The 22,793-nt window shown below is 51.1% G+C and overlaps 1 protein-coding gene across 3 annotated transcripts in view; it reads right to left on the reverse strand.

Annotated features, from left to right (window-relative positions):
• Positions 1-22,793, reverse strand: part of Tmem181 (transmembrane protein 181) — a 70,880-nt gene that overhangs the window by 41,884 nt on the left and 6,203 nt on the right. The window contains exons 1-2 of one of the 3 annotated variants that reach the window (XM_005390521.1): positions 14,276-14,402; positions 3,493-3,596 (exon numbers count right to left, since the gene is read on the reverse strand). In XM_005390521.1, coding sequence (XP_005390578.1) covers positions 3,493-3,596; positions 14,276-14,283 — 112 coding nt within the window. In that variant the 5' untranslated portion in view covers positions 14,284-14,402. Of the gene's footprint in view, positions 1-3,492; positions 3,597-13,857; positions 14,081-14,275; positions 14,403-22,793 lie in introns of those variants that run through there. The other 2 variants (XM_013517386.1, XM_005390520.1) reach the window with 2 other exon arrangements.

Genomic DNA, 22,793 nt, shown 5'->3' on the forward strand with positions numbered 1-22,793 from the left:
GCACAGTGCCTGCCTAGCAAGTCAAGGTCATGAGTTCGATTTCCAGTACCAGAAAAGAAAAACAAAAACCAAAAATATTATTTTTGTGAGTTTCTGCACATTTTCCTTCAGTTCTTTCAGCATCATTAAGACAGCTGTCTTAGTCTTTGTCTAACAGATCTGCCATGCGACTGTAGGGACTCATTCTAATGTTCTGGTTTGGTTTGTCAGGTGATTGTTGTTGTTGCTGCTGAAAACTAGACACTTAACTTTAAATAATGTGGTGCTCCTAAAAATCAGATTCTCCCTCCTTCCCCAAGGTTTTCTGTTTGTTTATTTGATTGGTTGGTTGGTTGGTTGGCCGGTTGATTGTTTTTTTCAGTCTGAGGTGTAAATTTAACATCTTCTCAGGTCCTTCCTGAACCTGTGTCTTTCTTTAAGCAGGTGTGGTGCCTTCCTAATTTCTCCTGCACATGCAGCTGCTTTTGAATCTCTAGTTTTCAATGTTTGGCTCTCAAAAGAGGCCCAGGGGATGGGGGTGGGGTAGGTAAATAAAAGAAGGAGATTGAGAGAGAAACATCAGCTCTTTAAATTCCCCAGAAATCACTTCAGCTACAGAGGGTGGGGCCTGTAACATGGAAGGGTGGGGAAAACAATGGATGCCCAACCTTGTTGTACCTCTGATCAGAAGCAGCAATCAGTGATCAGAGCATAGACACCCAATAGTAGGAAGACAGGTCGTTTCTGCCCACTCTGACTCCACAGGCTGTATGCAGGTTGCTCCTGGAACACATACACAACTGCCTGCTATAGGGCTGGGTAGGACATAGGTACCTGCTGCTGTGTTACGAGCTGCACTGACTGAAACTAACCACAATTAAAAGCCCAAAGCCTCCCCTGGAAGTTGCAAGGCTTCAACAGACCCCAGAGTTCCAAAATAGTTACATAAACACATGCTGACTGCTATTGTCAAGGTGGACAGACAGATTCCTTCCAGCTCCACTATCTTCCCAGAATCCTCTCCAGATTCACAGGTTCTCATTATTCTCACCATCATCCCTCATCATCTTTGGCCTTCAAAGAAATAGCTAACAGAAAACAATATTAATCCGGCATTAATATATAACTGGATTTGTTCTAAAGTGTATCTTTCTAAAATTGTGATGCCAGTTCTCTGGGCTGCCTCAGTGGCCACCCCAGCCTACAGCCAACAATTTTCCACCTGAACACAAGGAGTACTGTATGTGAGCCCCAAGCAGCACAGGGACGTGTCTGTGGGATGTATTTATGAACACTGAGAAGGATGTCTCCTACAATGAGGCTTTTTAAAACACATTCACAAGCCGGGCATGGTGGTGCACGCCTGTAATCTGAGCACTCAGGAGGCTGAGGCAGGAGGATCTTGTGAGTTTGAGACCAGCCTAGGCTACAAAGTGAGCTCAAGGCCAGCCTGAACTGCTCAGCAAAACCCTGTCTCAAAAAGACAAAACACACACACACACACACACACACACACACACTCACAATCTGAAGAGACTCCTGACCAGGACATGAGGCAGCCTGGCTTCCTGGAAAGAACTAAGAAATGGCACTTGGACTCCATTAAACTTGGACCCCATCTTAGCTAACTAGGCTTTCTGCATCTCATTATACTTAAAAGTAAAATGAAGGTGACTAACCCAATGGTCCCTAAAGTACTCTTAACTGAAGTAATAACAATCTTGCCAGATAAAATATTAGGAAGAGAGTACTTGTGAGAGACATTTTAAGAGTCTACATGACTGGGCCACAGGGGGTCTTGATACTGAGTTAAACATCACTCTGTGAGGAATTTCTGTGTGAGCTGACTGAATATGCAAATTGTCTCCCCAGTGTGCGAAATGCGTGAGCCAATTCCTTACAATAGAGAGACAGACAGAGTCAGAGTCAGAGTCAGCGAGAGAGACAGAGACAAAAACCACTCCACCAATAACACACAGTATTCTGTAAGATGAAGGAAAGGGATGTGGAAATCCTGATGCCATTTTTCTTGTGTCAGCCTTAGTGCATCACTTTTCATTTCAGAGTGGAACACTGGATATAATCAGGGATGTCTGAGACAAGGTGGTTTAAGGAAATAAAAGCTGATGGCCCACTGAGACTGGAGACCTAACCTACCAGTCTGAAAGTAAGACTATGTTGTGCTGTGATTCATACAGTCTTTACTCCCCCGTGACTTAACAGGAAGGACAAGAAGTTGGCTACAGTGGCTACTGCTAACACCATCATCTCCCCTTCATCGTCACCATTACCATCAGTAAGTGACCAAAATGACCACTCTGCCCTCAGCCTCCCCAGTCCATGCACAACCCAAGTTTCAGGTTAGGTAAGAAACTCGCCTTCTGAAGCACAGATGTTTGTGAGACAGGTTAAATTTCACTGTCATTCACACTTGGTGTTAAGTATATCAATGAAATAAACAGCTACCAGAAATCACTAAATGAAAAAAGGTATTTTACTTAGAAGGAAAAGAAAGAAGGCAGGTGTGGTAGTGCAGGCCTGCAATTCCAACTACTCAGAAGGAAGGCTGAGGTACGAGAATCTTAAGTTCAAAATCAGCCTAGGTAACCTGGCAAAACTCTGTCTCAAAATAAAAAGGACTGGGGCTGTGACTCGGTACAGAGCCTCTGGGTTCAATTCTCAGTACGAACAGGACGAGAGGAGAGAGGAAGAGAAGAGAGGAAAGAAGGAGAAAAGAAAGAAGGAAATGAAAGAGAAATAAATATTTTCCAACATGTGTCAGGCTCCTGCTGCCTGTCCTCTGGACAGGATTGAGACCCAGGTTTCTGGGAACCTTATAAAAACCACTGAAAGCCACCTGGGTCTGTGGTTCTGTGTTTTCTGTCTGAGGGGAAGGAGGGTGGCCAATCTAGAGCATTTCAAAGGCATTTTTGAAGCCAAAATCATCATGGTACAGCTCTTCCCTCCAAACAACTTGCCAGGGAACAGCAAGGTGCCCCGCAGGCAAGGGCGAAGGCACAGCTGCAGGCTCCCAGCTGGGACCACCACGCTGCTGCCAGCCACTCTCATGGGGCCCTGCACGAGCTCGGGAGGTCACCAGAGCACCTCCCGGCCCCTTGCTCCACCCGTACCCATGATCTTAGCTACTACCCTCAGCTTTACTCACTGCATCAAGACCTCAATGCAGCCTGTCTATTCATCAGGGCGCAGATTCTGGATTCCACAGGCATAAGAGACCAGGAATGCTTTCTTGGCCAATAAAAGGCAGGTGACCAGGCTGCCAGTGCTGCCAAGCTGAGGTGGGCCTCTGGTTGCTGGTCAGGACACGGCCAGGGGTACTCAGCCCACCTGCTGAGAAACAGGGCCAGCCCCATCTGCACTGTGGCTACGAGAGGAGGAGTTCACCTCCCTCCACACTGGACCACAGGGGAAATGAGGCACCCTGGGCCGGCAGAGACACGGTACCCCGCAGGGGCTGTGACAGGAAATGACGTGCTTAAACACTGGACTTACCTCTGATCCCAACGAAGACGGTCAGACCAAAACAGATGAAGAAGACCACAAACACGAGGACAAAGTGGCGCTTGGAGAGCGTGTAGAGCCTCATGGGCGCCAGCCTGGGGAGAAGTCAGGGGTGAGGGACGGTCAGGGAGATGCACAGGGTCCACGAAGAACATCTGCACAGCCCCGCAAGCCCTGCCCAGGCCCCCAACTTCCACCCTAAGCCTTCATCTCAAAAGTGGACCTGCTTCGAAGAAACCAGTTGACCTACCCGGACAAAACAGTCTCAAGGACCCTGGTGACTTCTCCAGGAATCAAAGCATTCCTGTGTGTTTGGGGTCAAGGCCCCTCCACCCTGACCTCCACAGGGCAGCCAAACCCAGCCCTCACGGCAGGAGAACATGTACGGTTTCTATGCTCAGCAGGGCACGTTTCCGCACACCACAGAGGAGGCAGCCTCGTACACACTCGCGCACGCACGCGCACGAACACGCGTACCCTCCCACCTCGGAGCACAGCCCCAGTGCAACAGTGGTGGAGCCCCACACACAAGCACATGGCTTCATAGGAGTCATCAGAGGCACAGGAGCTGGGCTCTCAGAGCCCAGAGTCCCTCACAGCGTGACAGCCGCCCTCAGGACCGGTCCCAGTGAAGAACAGCCAGGCTGCCAGAGCCTGCTTTTGATACCCACCAAGCAGTGGCCTGCAGTTCTCGGTGACTTATGCCACCAAGGAAGGCCACCAGAGGGGGAAGCCTAAGAAACCTTCTCGGAAGAAAATGTAGGGGTCGGAGTAGGAATCACCTCTTTTTCAGAACGCCCTACATAAGGGCAGGCAAACAACTCTGTAAAGGGCCAGATGACAAATACCTGTCACTTGTGTACTACAGGCACCTGGCTCTGCCTTCCAAAGTGGCCCAGGCTCCACAGAAACAAGGGATCGTGTCTGCGTTCCTGGTAACTTAACTTACAGAAACAGGTGCAGGTGGGGCTTGGCTGACCAACTTCTACCCCGAATCCAAAGAGGTGGCCCCCAAACCAAGGAACCAAGCCTGGCTGCAGCTTTGCTTTGCTGTCAGAGGGTGGCAGGCAGTTCCACACTTTCCTGGCTGGGACTGAGAGCAGCAGAAAGGGCTTGACTCTTTCAACCAGACAGGCATGGCGTGGGAATGAAGGAAAGGTTGTTGACTCTTTTGTATTTGTGCACACCCTCCCTTCAACACCTCAGACTGGGCTGGCAGGCAGGAAGCCAGCCACCAGGACGGTCTGAGGACAAAGGTGAAGTCTACGAGCCACTGTGGCTCTGACGTGGCCTTGCTGATACCAAAGGGCCAGCGTGACCACTGCCCAGGAAACTTGCAGAGCCGTGTCCCTGGGCTCACTGAATGACAGTGAGCCCATAAGGGCTACAGGGTTTCTCCGGGCCCCTGGGCCAAATGCTGACCCACAAGCGACCCTACTCGGCATGAGAAGAGAAGCTAGTCCTGCAAGTGGCCTGATCCCAACTTGGATTTGGGCACCGAGGGCTACAGGTATTAGGGCTAGCAATGGCCTCCAGGACACAGCCCGATCCTCTTGATTTACGAGGGAGGAAAACGGTGTCTGGAGACAACGAGCTGCCCCAGGTGTCACAGCTGTGGCCTTTGGCAACACCTGCCACGCCCCTGGAGAGGGTTCTGGGAAGCAGGCCCGAGTTCTGTCAGTGTCCTTCTGGAGAAGCCCGTGGAATGTGAGGCTGGAAACCAGCATCTCCTGTCCCCTTCTTGTCACCCAGGTGCCAAGTCTATTACTCAGTTTCTTTGCACACAGTGCTCAACACCCGGAGTGCCCCTTCGAGGGCCATTCTATATCATTTTGGGATAAAAATCGTTGCACAGTGAAATTGTGATTAGGTCTTGTCTGAGGCCTAGTATCTTTCGAACTGGCTATGGCATGTAGAACATAACTCCGTGTGCCCCAGGTCACAGTGGGGGTCTCAATGGTCCGTGATGCTGTAACGCCCCAGGGCAAGATGGCTCCTTGTAATAACACAAAGGTTTCACTAAGCTGCCATCCCTGCCCACCGTCCTCATCAACGTAAGATCCCCATTAGCTTAAGACCACCACCGCCCTGAGTCATCCAATAATCCCCGCCCCACTTTCCTCAATATAAATGTGATCAGTAAATACCGAGGTTCTGGCTGCCTTGTGGCCTTTTGTTACCCCTGAACAACTGGTCACCCCAGATTCCTGTTGCGTTGCTATTTGTCTCTTGCTCTTTCTTTTCACCATGCACTGTAACACCTTACAGGGAGTTGGGGACTCACTGCAGGGGTCCCCAATAGTGCTCCACTCTAAGGGAAGATTTCTATGCAACTTCACAGGGCATTCTGATATTGAAAAACACACAAAGCTACAGTGACTGGGTGGTGGGGAAATGTGAATAGGAGTTTAGCTAAGGGCACGGCACTGATGCTGCCATGATGCCAGTTTTGCTCAATGTGCCAGGTTACATGCGATGCTGGCATCAGGGGAAGCTCAGGAAAGGTCCACAGAAGCACTCTGTGCTCAGGGCCTCTCTCCTGTGAATCTAAAACTGCGGTGAGAAATTACACCGAGCCACTTGTGAGCTTTTCCATTCCACCACCCCCAGGAGACCTGTCCCTGTGCATCGGCACTGTCCAGGGACTGAGCAACAGCCCCCAGAGACCGTAAGCGGAGACCTGGAAGCAGATAAAAGCAGAGTAAGAATCACAAAAGCACATATACTTGGCAGATGGGAAGGAAGGCTGAGGAGCCATGAAGAAAAGGCACTGCAGCACAAGGCAAACGTGGCAGCATACAGACTGCCCAGGCTAGCGGCTACTTGGCCCCTTGGAAGCCTCCATGGAACCCATCCCTTCCCTTTCTTAAAACTTCCACTGACACTCAATTTATCATAAAATTTCTTGGGACAGCAACTCAAAGGAAAAAGGACCCAAAGGCAAACTGATCCCTCATCTTAAGAAACGCAACCCACAGGGCTCGGCTGGCTGGAGAGGATGGGCAACAGGCCCTGCTTCTGCAGTCGTCCTGTCCAGACAAACAGCAAGTCTTTCAAGGAGGCTAGAACCCCCAGCCCGTAGGGCTACTGCACGTCAGGGATGGCATCCAGACAGGACGGCACTGTCTGGACTTCCCCTCCTTGGTGCTGTATCCTCTCAGCTTCCCATCTAAAAGCTCTGAATTAGGTGGTGGTGGGGGTCTATGGCCATACCACCCTGAACATGCCCAATCTCATCAGAGTCAGGTGCGGGGAGCTGGCCAATGCCTGCAATCTGCACACTCCTGGAAGCTGAGGAAAAGATCACAACCTCAATCCCACCCGGGCAACTTAATGAGACAGTGAGACTGTGTCTCAAAATTTTAAAAAAAAGGCAGGGAGAGTCTGGGGATGTAGCTCAGTGTGAAGGCCCTAGGTTCAATCCCTAGTATCACAAGGAAGGAAAGAAGGGACGGAAGAGAGGAGGGAACCAAAAAATAAGTGACCTCTGACTTTTATCACACTGTCATATATATATATATAGTGGTACCAGAATCAATCCCAGGGCCTTGTCATATATAAGGTGAAAACTGTTGCTCACAGTCAAAACAGCAACACTTTGAGACATCAGAGTAAAGACAGTTAGATCAAATAAATGGAAACTCTAGTTTCAGCCTTTTGAGGACTCTCCATACTGATTTCCAAAGTGGCTGCACCAGCCTGCACTCCCACCAACAGGAAAGGTTGCATTTTTTCCCCACAACCTCAGCAGCATTTGTTAGTTATTGATTGATTTCTTGATGATGGCCATTCTTTCTGGAGTAAGACGAAAACCGCCCAAGCTGAGCTTGAACTCATGATCCTCTTATCTCAGCTTCCCAGAGTGCTGGAGTTACGGGCATGCAAAACAACGCCCAGCTCTCTTGTGGTCTTCACAGCCCCTGAAACAGCCGACCTCAGCACAGAAGGCCTGTGGTGGCTCCCTGCTACCAACTCAGTCAATTTAAACTCCTCCTCAGGGCTTTCAAGTGCCCTGTAGGGAAATCCTTCTCTATCGTTCCAACTTTGGTGAGTCACTACCTCCAACAGTCACCACCCGGCCTTCTGAGGGGGCCCCAGGAGCACCCTCATCTTCCAGCAGCAGTCTCCAGACCTTCAACACCATCGCGCTTCCCAACACTGGCCCCTCACATCGCTTTGCTGGTCTGAAACTCTGTCTTCTTCTCACCAAACCATCTAAACCTTCCCTTCCTTCAAGCACACCTTGTGTCCCACCCGCTGCAGGTGCGTTAGCCACCCCCGTTACATCAGGCGTGTCTGCCTCTGTGGCTGAGCACCTGAAGACGAGGCACCACCCTGGCTGCACTGACACCAGGCCTGGCACACGGTGGGCATTCAAAACACAGCCACCAGATTGACCGCCACCGTTATTCCAAAAATGTTCATGTAGTGGCCTCAGGTTGGAGGTGAGATGCCAGGGGAGGCAGGGATTGCCCACTACACACTACACCCCAAGGCTGCATGCCCACCCGCCCAGGGCAGGAAGATGTCTGTAAACCCTGCCAGCACTCGAAGGCTTCTCTTGTTCTTCACTGGACTGACATCAGTTGTGCTTTCCAGGCTCAAGTATCGTTTCCTAGCAGGCAGCCAACACACATACCATGAAGTCCTGGCCTGGCTGCAGCCCCGGCCATGACAGACCTTCCAAATGCAATGAAGCAGATGGTCCCCTTAGACTTTTGGAGGTTCTTCTAAACTGATCTCAGTCTTTTGGGTCTTTTGAAAAATGAGACATATTTCCTAGAGAAACCAAAATGCCTTTACTGGAAAGCCTACCCCCAAATCTGCACCCACAATCCAAGTCGCTGTAAACTGCCGTCCCCTCATTAGGCACATTCATAACCACCTCCCAAGGGACTGCTACCACTCGAGGGGAAGTCTGTGAAGACCCCAATTCACACAGGGACACACTAGCCCCCTGCTGTTCTCTGCCTCTCCTTCCTTCTCTCCCCTTGCTCCCTCATTACCTCATCATCCGGTCTCGACCTGGAGACACAGGTGGGTGGGTACAGCTCCTTCAGAGGCTTCGCACCCCAGCCCTCTCCCCTCACCTCCAGACCGCCTCCACTTGTACCCAACAAGAAACTCAGTCACGTCCCCTCTGGCCCTAAGCCCCTGACCTTCTCCCTCATGTGCTCCCCGCTACAGTCTTCCCCTCAGGACCTGGCAACTCCAGCTTTTAGTTGCTCAGGCCAACCCTCAAGGATGTCACACAGTGGCCAGTATGGAGACAAGAAAGACAGAAGCCACCTGGGTCACAGAAACCTGATACCACAGAGCTGAGGCTAACCATGCCCCATGTCAACTTCCAGAGAGCCCTTATTTACGAAGGTGAGCCAGGCCACGTTTCATGATAGTAGATGAAAACCACAAACTGTTGAGCATGTTGACACTCTGAGAGGCGGTGGCAGGAGGATCACAAGTTCTAGTGCTACCTGGGAAGTTTTTCCAGACACTATCTCAAAATAAAAAATAAAAAGGGCTGGGGATGTAATTCAACACAAAGGCCCTAGGTTCATTCCCTGGTACCAAAAAGAAAAAAGTTTCCCATGGATACACATGCCACCCTAAGACAAATCATATTTTAAAGTGAAACTCAAAAGAATCAAGTCACCCAGGCACGGAAGAGTTCCTCTCCAACTACCGGGAACTGTCCTTTTACACTGCAAGACAGGCATCGGCCACAGCTACCAGCAGGCGCTCCCCTCCCTGCAGGGCTCTGGTCACTCTGTCCTGGCCCCCTACATACCTGTCCTGCCTCGGGTGGGATGTCCTCCACCACTCAGAGAGAGCAACTACCTGCCCACCCACAGGACTCCGTGCCCAACTGCAGTTCAGGATTTTACTCAGGTGATCGGTGTTCACCCACGCCCATGGCCTCTGAAACCTGGGGCTGCCACCCCCCGCCGGGCTTCCAGCGCCCAGCACGTGCCCTACAAAGGGTAGGCGTCCAATAACCTTATATTTTCTGCATGTTCCTCACTCTTCTCTAGTCTTATTCTTTTTTCCTGTGTTCTACTACATTCCCTATGAGAAATTGCTGACCATAGAATTACAAGATTTAATTATTTTCTTCTGCCATCTTGTCTTTTAATGGCATTTGTGGCTGTGGCTTTACCCTCTCCGAGGCGGGCAAAGCAGTTCCACACTACATGGATCCAAAAGGTCTTCTGCTGGGTCCCCACTGCGGTCCTCCAGGCATGCTGGTTCTGCCAGCACCTCAGGCCCCTGCGGCCACCATGACGGTCCCCACTACACACTTCTCTCTCCTGTGCGGGCTACTAGAGGCCCATAAAAACTGCCACAAGAAGAGGGTGGGAGGCCTGGCCATGCATGGACAGAAAGATCACAAGATGGGCCGGACTGGGGTGGGTGGGGAATGTGAGAGAGCACCTAAAGGTGCTGACTTTAATGAGAGGAAAAAGCAAGCACCAGCAACTGCCACCTATACCCCAACCAGCACCCAAGGCCAGCACCCCAGCCACCTCCAGTCCTAGGCAAGCAGCATCACCCAGGAGGTGGGAGGCTTGTGAACAAGATGTATTTATCTCATCATGCTACCCATGTAGTTCATTCCCTGGTACCATCTCAATCAGGTACATCTGACTGACAGTACTTCAGTGTTATTAATTTGCTACTTGTTCAGCTGATATCCAGATTTACCACTTTACAATTTACTAATTAGGATCTAAGTGCTGGTAAGGGATTTTAGATCTCTCAATCTGTTCTTACATTTTAGTGAAGATTTTACTTTGTTCACAATTGACATAAGAACAACCTCTTCCCTGGCCCAAGGCACTGGCCTGCTGCCTATACCCTGGCCTCCCAATTTCCAATGCTACAGCCGTGAGCAAGCTAAGCACCCTCTTAGGGCCTCAGTTTCCTCATCTGCAAAAGGAGAAAACAGAATATTTACACGGTAGCTGCGAAGTGCAAAGAAATAAGTGTTTCAAACGGCAGTGAGAAGGTAGTAACAACTCAATCACAGTGATTATTAAAAGTCATAGTTGTATTTTTTCTCCTGCTTCTAGTACAGAGAAGAGTCTCATGTTGCCCGGGCTCAAACCCCTAGGCTCAAGCAATCTTCTTGCTTCAGCCTCCTAAGTAGCTGGGACTAAAAATGCTTGGCTTTTCTATTTCTTATTTGTGCAAACATTATCTTCACTGGCATAGACTCACTGTGTGAAGTACTCTCTTCTCCAGCTCCAGCCGAGGAAGGAAAGGGCGGGAGTCAGCACGTCCTGGCACCACTTGCTATCATGCTAAGGCCTGGGCTGGGGCCCCAGGCAGCAGCAGGCAGAGGTAGACTCTGAATCTACCAGTGCACACCCAACCAACACGCACCTGTACACCAAAACCTTTGCTTTTTAAATAACCTACCATTCAATGAACTCTAAGAAGAAACTGCTGAGGGGAAGGACAGAGCAAGTCTGAAATTTCAATCAGTCAAACTGAATATATGACCAATAATTTCTTTAGCTACTCAAGAACTCAGGGAGGGCTGGGAATATAGCTCAGTGGCACAATGCCTGTCTGGCAAGCACAAGGTCCTAAGTTCGAATCCCAGTACAAAAAAAAAAAAAAAAAAGAACTGATTAGGCTTCAGAAAAGCCAATATGTGAAAACTCAAAGCCCAAAGACCCACACATGTCATAAGAGCAGTGTTCCAGGGCCTCGGGAACTGTGAGCTCGTGTGTACCCTTCCAGGCCCTGAGCTCAGTGGCTCACTCCGCAGAGCTGTCCAGGCCAAAAGGAACAAGGAAGCAGTTCAGGTGCTGGTCAGTACACTTGATCTTCACAAAGGAAGTGCTGGGCATGGCTCCAACCCAGCACCAGGCATTGCAGCCCGAGGGTCCAGCTGCAGGAAGCCTTCTTCACCATAGCCCTTCGGGTAGCCTGGGGTGCACCACCGCACCTCTAGGACCTCAGATTCCTAAACTGTCACATCCACAAAACAGGAACCCACTCTCTGTGAGAAAGAAGCCTTATCTTGTATGGCTACAGAAGGCAATGATCAAGAGGCCGGCCCAGCCACCTGGGTTTCTCAACTGAGATTTACAGCTTGACTATGAGAAGTTCACTCAACTCCTCAGCAAGTCAATTTCCTCATCTGTAAAATGGGGATAAGAAAGACTACAGTGAGGATTTCATAAAATGATATAAAGTGATACAAAAGTACTTGGTGCAGTCAGGCCTCAAGCAGTTCTTTTTGTTTCTGGAGATCATTTTGGTCCAGAAATACATGAATATGAATACATAAATATGGAGGTATGACCAAAGAGACAGTGAATATTTAAGTAAAAATCTTAAAATTACAGTAAAAGGAAACAATCCCTAGTAATCACCCTTGAAATACTGCCTCTTGCTTCAAACACGTTTATCCCATCATTCTTGTCACTTTCTGCAGCAGTTCTGAAATTTCCCTTTCACGTCTTTGCATGACTGCCTTGATGTCCTAAATCAGTTCAAAACATTGACAGCAATTTCCGTTGAATAAAAACATTATGGTGTGTCTTTATTCACCTAATACACCAGATCTGCCACGATGCAACTTCCGGCTCTTCCCTAAAGCCAAAAAGACTACGAAAGATAAACATTGTGAATCCACGCAAGATATCAAGGCAGCCACAACAGCACTACTAAAGGAACTCACAAATAAGGAGTCCCAGCACTGCCTCAGAAAGTGGCAATGATGGGAAGAAGTGTTTAAAGTGATGGAAATATTCTGAGAGGGATTAATGGCTTGGCTTTTACTGTAATAAAAATGTTTTTAAATGCATTCACCATATTTTGTGAAAATAAATGTATACATACACACATTCTAAGAGATCCAATCCTAGGTAATCCAATAATTCTAAATAACTCTAAGATTGCAGGAACAGACTACCGACCCAAGCCTGGTGTCCTCTCAAACACCCGGGGGCCCTGAAGCCACAGCAGCCTCCACCAAGCTTAACTTGTTGCTACCAAAAAAGGGGTCTAATATACTTCTGTGCAAAAATGCCCCTAGGATAAGAGGAATGTAAAATGCACTCTGAAAAAAATGGCTTGCAGGGCCAAGCAAGACACACACGAAGCCAACCTACTGACATCTGTAGAGAAATGCTACAGTAAAAGCAAAGCGACCAATGAACATGAAAAAGTCGCAAGTGCAGTGGACCCCAAAGCTCAAACAGGAGGCCAAGGTGACAACGACTAGAGATTGTGCCCCACACCGGGCCGTTCTGGCATCTCTTCTATCCTGGCATTACCACAGAAGGGATGGAAGTGGCAGGAACTCCAGGGTAAAGCTGTAAGGACTGGGCAGCACGCTTCCTTCTGGCCCGTTTTGTCGACAATCTCTCCTGCCTTTCTAAAAAGCACAGGCTGGGCCAAATGTGAGCAGTGAGGACCCCAGGCCAGCGCCTGCAGCGACTGAGTGACGGGCCAGGCCTCTGCTCCTCCAGGCAGCTCTCGTCCCTCTCTTCCATCCCTTCCGGCCCCAGGCTGTCCTTCCTGCTTTATCCCGTCTTCCCTCCAAGATCACCCTGACGGGATCAGGCACTGAATTCCAGGACTCAATTCAGATGCTCGGGCCTGACATTCAGCAAGGTTTTATTTGCTGCCAAAACCTTCCTGCAGTTCCCAGATCGTGCCACGCTGAACCCTGGACCCCGGAGGCTGTCTGATGTCCGGATATCCACACCCCAGTGCCCCACTCCCTTGCCAGACAAAGCCGGAGCCACACCTCCGGAAGGAGGGTGCCCAGGGCTGGGCACACTGTGGGCGACAAGTCCTTCACTCAGCTCTGGGCTGCGGTTCCTTCCCAAGACCCTTCCTCAGTCACGGCTTCCCTTCCAGCTAGGGCCCTGTCCTGGAACAGGTGCAGCGCGGGCCAAGGCCCAACCCCCGCACGCGCACCCCGTTTCCCACCGGAAGGGGGCTAAGGACAGCAGCTGCGCAGATGGAAGAGGTCCTCTGTGAGAGGAGCCCTGAAGCATGGGGCAGGTGCCACCCCCCCCAAGGCGTGGTCTCCTCAGCGCTCTCTGAGATGACACAAAAACGCTCCTGAAGGCTGTCCCTGGAGTGATCCCCATCACCTGGCTTTGAAGAAAGATCGTCAATGATCACTTGGTCCGACACTCTGTGCGAGTCAGTTTCCCATCACCTTAGGCGCCCAAAGGCACAGCTCTAAGGAAGCAGAGGCGGAGGACGGTGGCCTTGTACCACACACAGGCCCCGGACCTGAGCAACCCCACCCGCACCCTGTGTCTCTGTCTCCAAAACTCCAAAGCCGCCGGAGTCGCACACAGCCCTGCCCGGGCCCGCCGCACAAACCTCGAAATCGGGCCTCAACCGCTCGGAACAAACCTCCAGCAACTCCACTCGGCGCGAGCCCTCCTTTTAACCTGCCGGGGGACACCCGGGTGACGCCGCGGCGTCCAAAGGCTGCTTTGGGGACGGCGTCCACCGGGTCCCCGGACAGGTTTTTCCTCGTTAAAGCCTCCGCACTTCAGAGGGATTCGGGCCCAGAGTCGGCACACTGGACAACTCATAAAACTCCGCACCCCCGAGACCCGGCGAGGCTGCGCGGGCCCCGCGGGCCCACGTCACCAGGCGCCTCCGGCCCGGCCGGGGCTCGGCGGCAGGTCCGACCCCAGCGTGCGCCACGGCCCCGCTCGCAGGGACAGGCCCCTCCAGCCGCCCCGAGCCCCTGCGGGCAAGGGACTCCCGACTCCGCCCGCCCGGCACTCACGGTTCCATCTCCGCGGCTCCGATCTGGCCACCGCGCGTCCCAAGCCCGCAGCTGCAGCCGCAGCCACAGCCGGAGCCGTAGCAACCGGCCGCGGAAAACGCAGCCGAGCGCCGCGCGGTCACGTGCGCGGAAGCGGCGAGCGAGGGACGGGGCGGGGCGGGACGGAGGGGTGGGGCGAGGGCCGCCCCGGCGGGAAGGCGGGACCGCCAGAGCTGGGTACCCACTCTTCACTCGCGCCGCAGACGCCCCAGTCGCTCATGCTGACCGTGGCCAGTGCAGAAGGCAGGGCGAGGCGAGGGAACATCAAAGGAGCAGGAACCCCGCGAGGCGCACCCTCTTTAGAGATCGCTCACTACCTTCGTCTGGAACTCGCTACACAGACGTGTGTGCTTCCTCTCTTTTCCTCCTCGCCAAAGGTGAGATGATTATGCACAGAACTTCCAGAATCACTTTAAAGTTGAGTGCTGCGCTACGGCGTAGACACGTTTTGTGCCTCCCTAACAAACCATTAAAAGCAAACGCCCTCTTTTTCGAGGGCGCTTGCTGGTTTCTCTGCTGGCCCTGGCTCCCACACTGGTGCCTGCGCTTGGGGAGTTAGTCTCCCGGGTACCAGTGCCCTTAACTTGCCCTGCTTTGGTGGTGTAGGAGCTTTTAAGCGTCATTCCCCATCTGTCAGATCAGAACACAAATTTTATTCCCAATGTTTAAGCACTGCCATTTCACCACCATCCCCTATGACGTCACTCTGCCAGCTTTTATTTGTCCTCCTCTTTCCAGGACCTGGCACCCAGCCTAGTACAGAAAGGCACCCAGCATATGTGTATTGAACACATGAGTCAGTTGGATTTGCTGGGGGACTAGCAGCATACCGGCTTGTTTTCTAATGGTTTACAGAATGCAGAACACTTGCCTACCAAATCAGACGAGGGTGGCAGGGGCCAGTATAATTTGCAGGTGGGAAATGGGGACTGCACCTGCCTTTTGGCTAGGGTGAGCAGCTGATTCTAGATTGCTTGGGACTTTTGTGGTATGTATTAGCACAAAAAGTCCCAGTACAGGCAAATCCAGGGAAGTCCCTTAGTGCCACGCAAACCAGGACAGTTGGTGGCCCTATTTCTGGCCTATGTTTTTTCTATGAGTTACTGGGAAAAATAGTCAACATTTGAAGAATATCCTACCTTGGTTCCTTTGAAATGAAACCCTGAGAACATAGTGCCTTGTTAACTTTATTGGGAGCAAGTACAACCTCAGGGAAAGGAAGAAAGAGAATAAATAAAGGCAAGGCAAGGCATCAGAAGAGCACATTTAAGGGGGTGCAAGCTGGCCAGGGCTTCACGCACGCAGCTGGTTGCTTCTTCTTGCAAGGGAGTGCCATAGAAGCGACTGTGTGCAGAGACAAGCTGTTGGCTCTGTCCCGTCACCTGTCCCTTATTGGTCAAAGTCGGACCTACACATCCCTGCTTTACATGACCTCTGCAAGCAGCCACTGGGAGCCAGTGCCTAAGGGTACCCATCAGTCTAGGCAGTACAAGTGAACAAGCCTCTCCTCTGTGAGTCAGAACCAGAGGTCTGGTCCAGGGTCTGAAGGTACAAAGGCTGGGACTGTGTGAGCCTTTGGCAGGACAGCTCAGGTGGAGAAGCAAGGCAGGGAGGGTGGATTTGGGTAGAGTTAAGGGGACCCAGAGGACCTGCTAACTGAATGTAGCACAGAGAAGTGGAGGACAACTGGAATTGCCACCAGCTGGGGAAATGAGTGTCCTAGGAGAACCTGCCAGCATTTCAGGGCTCTGCTGAGACCCTAGCAGAGATCAGAGAACCTATATCAATGTGGCCTCCATAAATGCCCACCTGCTGGTAATGTCCCTCTGCTGAATGGGGAGCCTGAGCACAAGAAAGAAGGATTGGTATTGGTCAAAGAGTGGGGTCAATGAGGCAAAAGAACAGAGGACAAATTAGTTTAGGATAATGGGCCTCAAAATGTGCTGGAGAATTTGGGGAGCTTTAAAAACCCACAGAATTTGGGGAACTTTAAAACCCCACAGTGCCCAGGCTGAACCCCAAGCCAATTGAACTAGATCTAAAGTAGAGCATGGGCATCAGTATCTTTTACAGCCCCCTACAAAATTCCAACATGAAACAGGTTTGAAAACCAGTAGTTTAGGCACTGGAATCTATGCTGAGTCAGCCCCAGCTCCTCCCTGTAGTTGAGTCACATTTCTGTCCTTTGGTTCTGTGAATTATCCCTACACCCTGATAATAAACCCCTCTTTCTGGCTGACAGTAATACTTGCGACCACCCGTCTTAAACACTGCAGTACCACCTCTTGACAAAGCTGCTAGGTATCCCTGACACAGTTCTCTATCCTGAGAACTATGGCAATGTTGTAATTCCCACTGTGGCCTGAGGGAGCAGCGTCCAGCTCTGCAGCTGCCTCTGCAGAACTCCAGCTGACCTCCACCAGAAGATGCCCTTCTAGCAGGGTGTGGCACACACCTGTAATCCCAGCACTTGGGAGGCTGAGGCAGAAGGGTTACTGCAAGTTTGAGGCCAGCAACTACACAGTGTGTTGAAGGCCAGCCTAAACTACATAGTGAGATTGTTTCAACACACCCCCACTCCCCCCGCCGCCGACTAGATGCCAATCTGGAGCTCCCGGACCATCTGCTCAAGACAGGAGGCATGCTTGTCCTTGCCAGGACTTCCAAGTACTCTTTGTTGGCCTGAAGCCTACAGTGACAGCTCTCTTCACCCAAGAGAATGGGGTGACACACCAAAAACAATGCTATAGTCATACCTGATGGATAAACTGAGACATAATTATCCTCACATAGAAGCAACCCCCCAGCTGGGCATGGTGGTACACACCCGTAATCCCAGCATTCAGGAGGCTGAGGCAGGGGAATTGCAAGTTGAAACCTAGCCTGGGCAACTCAGTGACTTACTGAGACCCTGTCTCATTTAAAAAAAAAAAAAATCTGAGGGATGTAGCTCAGTGCAGATACCCAGATTTAGTCCCCAAGGCTGAGGAAAAAAAACAAGCAAAACTCCATCTTTGAGTCCTAAGGCTTGAGGTAGAACCCAACAGGTTTGACTGGGTGTGCTGCCCCGAGAGCAACTACAGCTATTTGCTGGTGCATGGGTGGATGGGTGGATGAGCAGACTGGAGAGAGCACAGCTGTCCCTGTCACAGCGTTCTTGCCCAGTTCGGCTTGGTCCTTCCCCTAGGAGACAGGGCAGGCAGGACGGTGCCCTGCTGCCCATGGACGCCCACGATGCAGTGCTTGCTGGAGCCATGTGTGCACACGCATGAGCCTGCGAGGGCCCCTTGCCCTCCAAGCCAATCAGCACTGGGCTCCAGCCACCTCCTACGTAACAAACCAAGGGCTGCTCAACTAGAGGCACCGTTTGCCAGACACTGGCAGCTAGGGAAAGCAGAGGTAGGCCAGGCCGGGCACATGGTGGGTCTGTTCAGCTGCAAGGCCCAGAGTCTCAATGAAAGCCTTTGCTTAGTTCTGATTTCCTAGGTCTGGCCTCAGTGGTACAACTCAAGTAGACACAGGACAGGGCAGGAAGAGTCATGTGCAGAGTGCTGGTAAGAAGGGTCCACGGTTGAGTATGACAGTGCCCTGGGGCCGGGCAAACCCAAGGGGAGTGGCGGGGAGGGCTTTCAGACAGTGAGCCTGGCCTTGCTGTGGTAGCAGCACCCTCCCTTACCCAGGGCCTAAGGCAGTGGCTTCCCCAAATCCTGCCCCCTGGTGCCTCTTCCTCCTCAAGAAGTCCTGCCAGAGCAGTCAGTTTGAAAGGCATACTGTATTGTTAATCACTTCTCGTTCATTGCTCATGTAGACTGCAATCGGGGTCACTTCGTTTTTAAAGTTATGGAGGCCTGTATGGTATTATCCAAGGAATTCCATTTCAGGATTTAAAGCTCAGTGCTCGAAAATAGTCCTTATTTGAAAAAGAGCTTGGTGGCGGTGGGAGGGTCCCCTTTGAGAAGCAGGGCCCTACGACAAGGTGGCCAGCGTGGCTCAGAGCTCTCTGCTGAGGATGGAGGACAAACCTGTGCCAATAGGAGGAGCGAGAGAAGGAGCAAGGAGGAGGAGAGGAAGCCAGGACTCCAGCTGGAGAAGCCGGGGCCGCACCCCAGGCACTCACGCAAGCGGATGACACCAAAGCTGAGGAAGCCAAGGGCCCTGTCCCCTTGCTGCACTGCTCAGCTGGCTTTCAGCTGCCTCCTGCCCACCCTGCAGCCTGCACACACCTGCCCCGAGCACACTGCTCACCGGCCTGGCACAGCACAGCCTGCAGTCTCACCTCGAGGCCAGTCACTTCCAGGCTATCCTCTCCTTTAGGGTGGCCAACCGCCCTGACTCTTCTGGGACTAGAAGGTTTTTTAGGACACTAGACTTTCAGTAGTAAAGCAAGGTGAGTTGGTTACTCTCCCTCTGGCCTTTTATCTCCAGAGCTGGCAGGTTTCCTCCTCCAGCTAGAGGGCTTGGCCAGAGCCTGTTTCCTCTGCCCAGACATCTTCTGCACCCCAGCTCACACACAGCCCTTCCCCATTCGGCATCTGATCAGCTTCACGCTGCGCGGGTGACAAGGTCAAGGTTTTAGACACTTGTGCTGGGAAGACAGAGCAGAGGGCAGAGATGGGTCACCCCCTTCAGACTCTCGGCTCCATGAACCAGGAGGGATTTGAGATCATTCTATGAGATGTGCAGACCAAGCTCCAGGAAGTGTAATGACTGATCCCAGCCAGAACCCACCAGTCCTCCTGTCTTGGTCAGCAAACCTCAGGCTGCTCCTTTAGGCAATGTTAGGGGACAGGAGTCCAAACCCACAGCCCACTGTCAATACAGGACCTGGTCTCTTTGCTATGGGTTGAAATGTGTTCCAAAAAGATATTGAAATGCCAGGCATGGTGGCACACGCCTGTAATCCCAGCATTCGGGAGGCTGAGGCAGGAGGACTGCTGTGAATTCGAGGCCAGCCTGTGCTACAAAGTGAGCTCAAGGCCAGCCTGAACTGCGTAGCAAGACCCTGTCTCAAGAAAAAAAAAAAACACCACAATGGACTAAAAGACATTGAAATCTGAACCACCAGTGCTTATGGAATGTAGCCTTGTCTGGAAATAGGGTCTTTGTAGATAATCAAATTAAGATGAGGACCTTAATTCAAAGTGATGGTGTCCTTTTAAAAGGGAAACGGATGCAAAGACAGACACCCTGGAAAGTATATAATGGGAAGACAGAGGAAGAAGATGGTCATCTACCAACCAAGGAACATCAGAGGCAACCAGAGCCAGCAGAGGAGCCTGGAACAGATCATCCCTCACAGCCTTCCCAGGGAAGCACCCCTGTGGTTCTGCCAACCACTCCTGGCAACTCCTGGATTTCACACTTCTGGCCTTCAGAACTGTGGGAGAGTAAGTGCTGTAAGCCCCGGTTTAGGGACTTTGTTACAGTGGCCCTAGCATACTATTGCAGAGCCCCGCCTTCATATTTCTAGGGTGTGGCATGCTGCAGGCTTCAGGGTCTGGCCCCATCTAGCAAAGGATGCTCAGTTGCCAGAGTTGAGTCGGCTCTGTAGCCAGATGAGGACGGGGGCCCCAGCTGGGCAGGTAGGGGCGCTCCCACCCTCTCTGCTTTCCAGGAAATCAGAATCTTTCATTTTCCCTTTCTCTCTGGTACAAGAGAGAAGGAGGGAAGGAGGGAGGGAAGGAGGGAACAGGGAAAGCAAGACAGAAGGTGACAAAGAGACAAAATGAAGGAAGGGAGGAAGGGAAAAGAGAAACAAAAAGATAAGAAAAGAAAGAGAAATTTCTGTCTGGGCAATAGCTTTGCTCTTTCTCGGGTATATGCAAAAAATAACAAAGCTGGGATAAACTCCCAGGATGAGATCTGGTAAGTGCGTAGCACTTCCAGTGTTGGAATTCTGAGTGTGGTTCAAATGTGGTTGTCAGTGACAGCATCTTGGATAAGACCCAAGCACAGCACTATGCAAACTGGGAGAACTGCCAGGGAGATAGCTCAGTGTGGGGATACAGCTCAGTGGCACAGTGCCTGCCTGGCAAGCACAAGGTCTTGAGTTCGATTCCCAGTACCAAAATGAAAAGGGGGTGCTCAGCTCTACAGCTACGAAGATTCCCTGTGTGTCTGGAAGAGCACTAGGGTAAGGATGAGTCCTTGGGCTGCCCTGCCAGGTTGCAGGGTTGACACTGCTGTTAACGGCTTGCATCCTGGGATGCACGCTTTTGCCTTCCCAGGTCAGCTAGAATCTGGGTGATACAAGCAGAGCAGCGAACCAGTGGTTGGCACACTGCCTACCTCTGAGTTTTAGTTTTTAATTAGCACTTCCCTGCTTCCTGAGTTGGGCATCTCTGCATATGTTTAATGGCCTTTGTATCTCATCATCAGTACCCGCAACATCCTAGTGCTTTGTGGTGCTGGTGGTGGTGATGGCAGACCTCTTCCTGTGTTCTAAATAATGGTTCCTTACAAAGTAAAGATGCTGAACATGCCTTTATTCCTTGTGCTGCGGGCCAGGCAAGGCTGTCTGCTGCAAGCTGTCCCTGCACAATCTGCCCTTGAGGCCGAGAGCCCAGGTGCACCCAGCTCTTCCCCACAGTGAGCAACCAACAGAGAGGTGAACCTCTGGCAGGGACTTGAATTGAAAGCTTCAATCCCACCCAAGTGTTCTATTTTCTAGAGTCAAATTGAGAAACACCCAAATATCCCAGAATCTGAGCTGTCATCAAGACACTGCCCCAAGGGCAAAAGAACAGAAGTCATGCAATGATCCAAAGCAGGTTTGGGAGCCCTGGTACCCAGGGTACCCAGGCTCCAACTCCATGTCCAGCCTCTGACAACCTTGCCTGACCCCTCCCTTTGGCCTGGAGGGCTGCTAGAGTCTCATTCATATGTTGTGACTTTCCTCAACTCATGCACTAATCGGAGGGAGGAAGAAGAGTCATTCTGTAACACACCTGACCTGCAATTCACAGCAGTAGCCCCAAGGACCATCCCACAATGTCTAATGGTGCTGTCTGCTCTGAGCAAATGAAGGGTCCATTTTCACTCACACAGTAAGGGGAGACCCTGCCACAGAGGCTCTGAAAGCATACAGCAGATAAAGAGGTGGAAGAACCAGAGAGCAGGGCACCACTGAAGCCAGAGGACAAGAATTCTAAAAGAAGCCAGGTGCAGCGGCGCACACCTGTAATCCCAGCACTTTGGGAGGTTGAGGCAGGAAGATCATATGTTTGAGTCCAAACCCACCCTTGGCTTTTGCACCCATCTATTTTGGACTCTTGTCTCAAAATAAAATAACAATAAAGGGCTTGGGATGTAGCTCAGTGGGAAGGCTCCGGTTCAATCCCCAGTACTGAGGCGGAGAGAAAGTTCTAAAAGAGAGTCCCTTCTCAGGGTCAAATTCTCCAGGACCACACAGCGTGAGGAGAAAGGAGCTTGTGTTAGAAGGCCACTGGTGAGCTAGCAGGAGCAGGACATGTATGACCAGGGTTCCAGGATGATAGGAAGAGGCGGGACAGGCAGGAGCAGTGTGCCGTATGCTTTCTTGGGTACGTTCAGACAGGGTGCAAGGAGAGGGGAGGACCCTCTCAGTGGGAGACTCTCAGTGCCAGGTGGGAAACTCCTCAGAGAGAAACTGGAGCGGGCTCACGGTCTGGGTGTTACACTCAGCAACAGAGAAAGGATTCTGTCACAGGACAGCAGCAGCAGTCTGGGATCTCTGAAAAACATGCGGTTTTCCTGGCAGATTTGGGGAGCAGTTTCATGGAATACACAAATAAGCAGATCCTAAATGGCTAAATATATGTTTTGGGGGGCTATATGTAAGAATTTGGAGCCAGGTGTAATGGCATATGTCTGTAATCCCAGTACTCAGGAGGCTGAGTCAGGAGGATTGCCATAAATTCGAGGCCAGCATGAGCTACATAGTGAGCTTAAGGCCAGCCTGAGCTACATAGTGAGACCCTGTCTCAAAACAAACAAAAAAGCCACACACACACCAAAAAAAACCAGAAACAAACAAAAAAAAAGAATTTAGGTTGGGCACTGGCGGGTTTTGAGCTAATGATTGTGTAACTGAGAAAAGGTCCAATTCTGACGCCATTAGATAAAGCCAATGATTGGAAAGAGTGCAGTAAAGGGGCAGTAAAGAGTTTTATTAATAACAATTCAGCTGGGAAGATGGTGGGTCAATTGCCCTTAGTGACCATCTTGCCATCTTCCCTAAGCATGAGCCTTTGATGTAACCATCGCAGAGGGCAGGGTACAGGTCCCAGGCAGGCAGACACCAAGGCTGTACATGAATCTTGCTTTGGAGAAGGTCAGTGAGTGCCCTGACCACGTGAATCTAAATGCACCTACCTATTTTGAACCCTGTCTCTAAAATAATAACAAACAATAAAATAAATTCTGTTGATCCGTTTCTGATTTTTTTTTTTTTTTTTGGTTTTTCTCCGGTACCGGGAACCGAACTCACGACCTTGTGCTT

This window comes from Chinchilla lanigera, unplaced genomic scaffold (assembly GCF_000276665.1).
Source record: "Chinchilla lanigera isolate Chin_1 unplaced genomic scaffold, ChiLan1.0 scaffold00038, whole genome shotgun sequence".
NCBI lineage: Eukaryota > Metazoa > Chordata > Mammalia > Rodentia > Chinchillidae > Chinchilla > Chinchilla lanigera.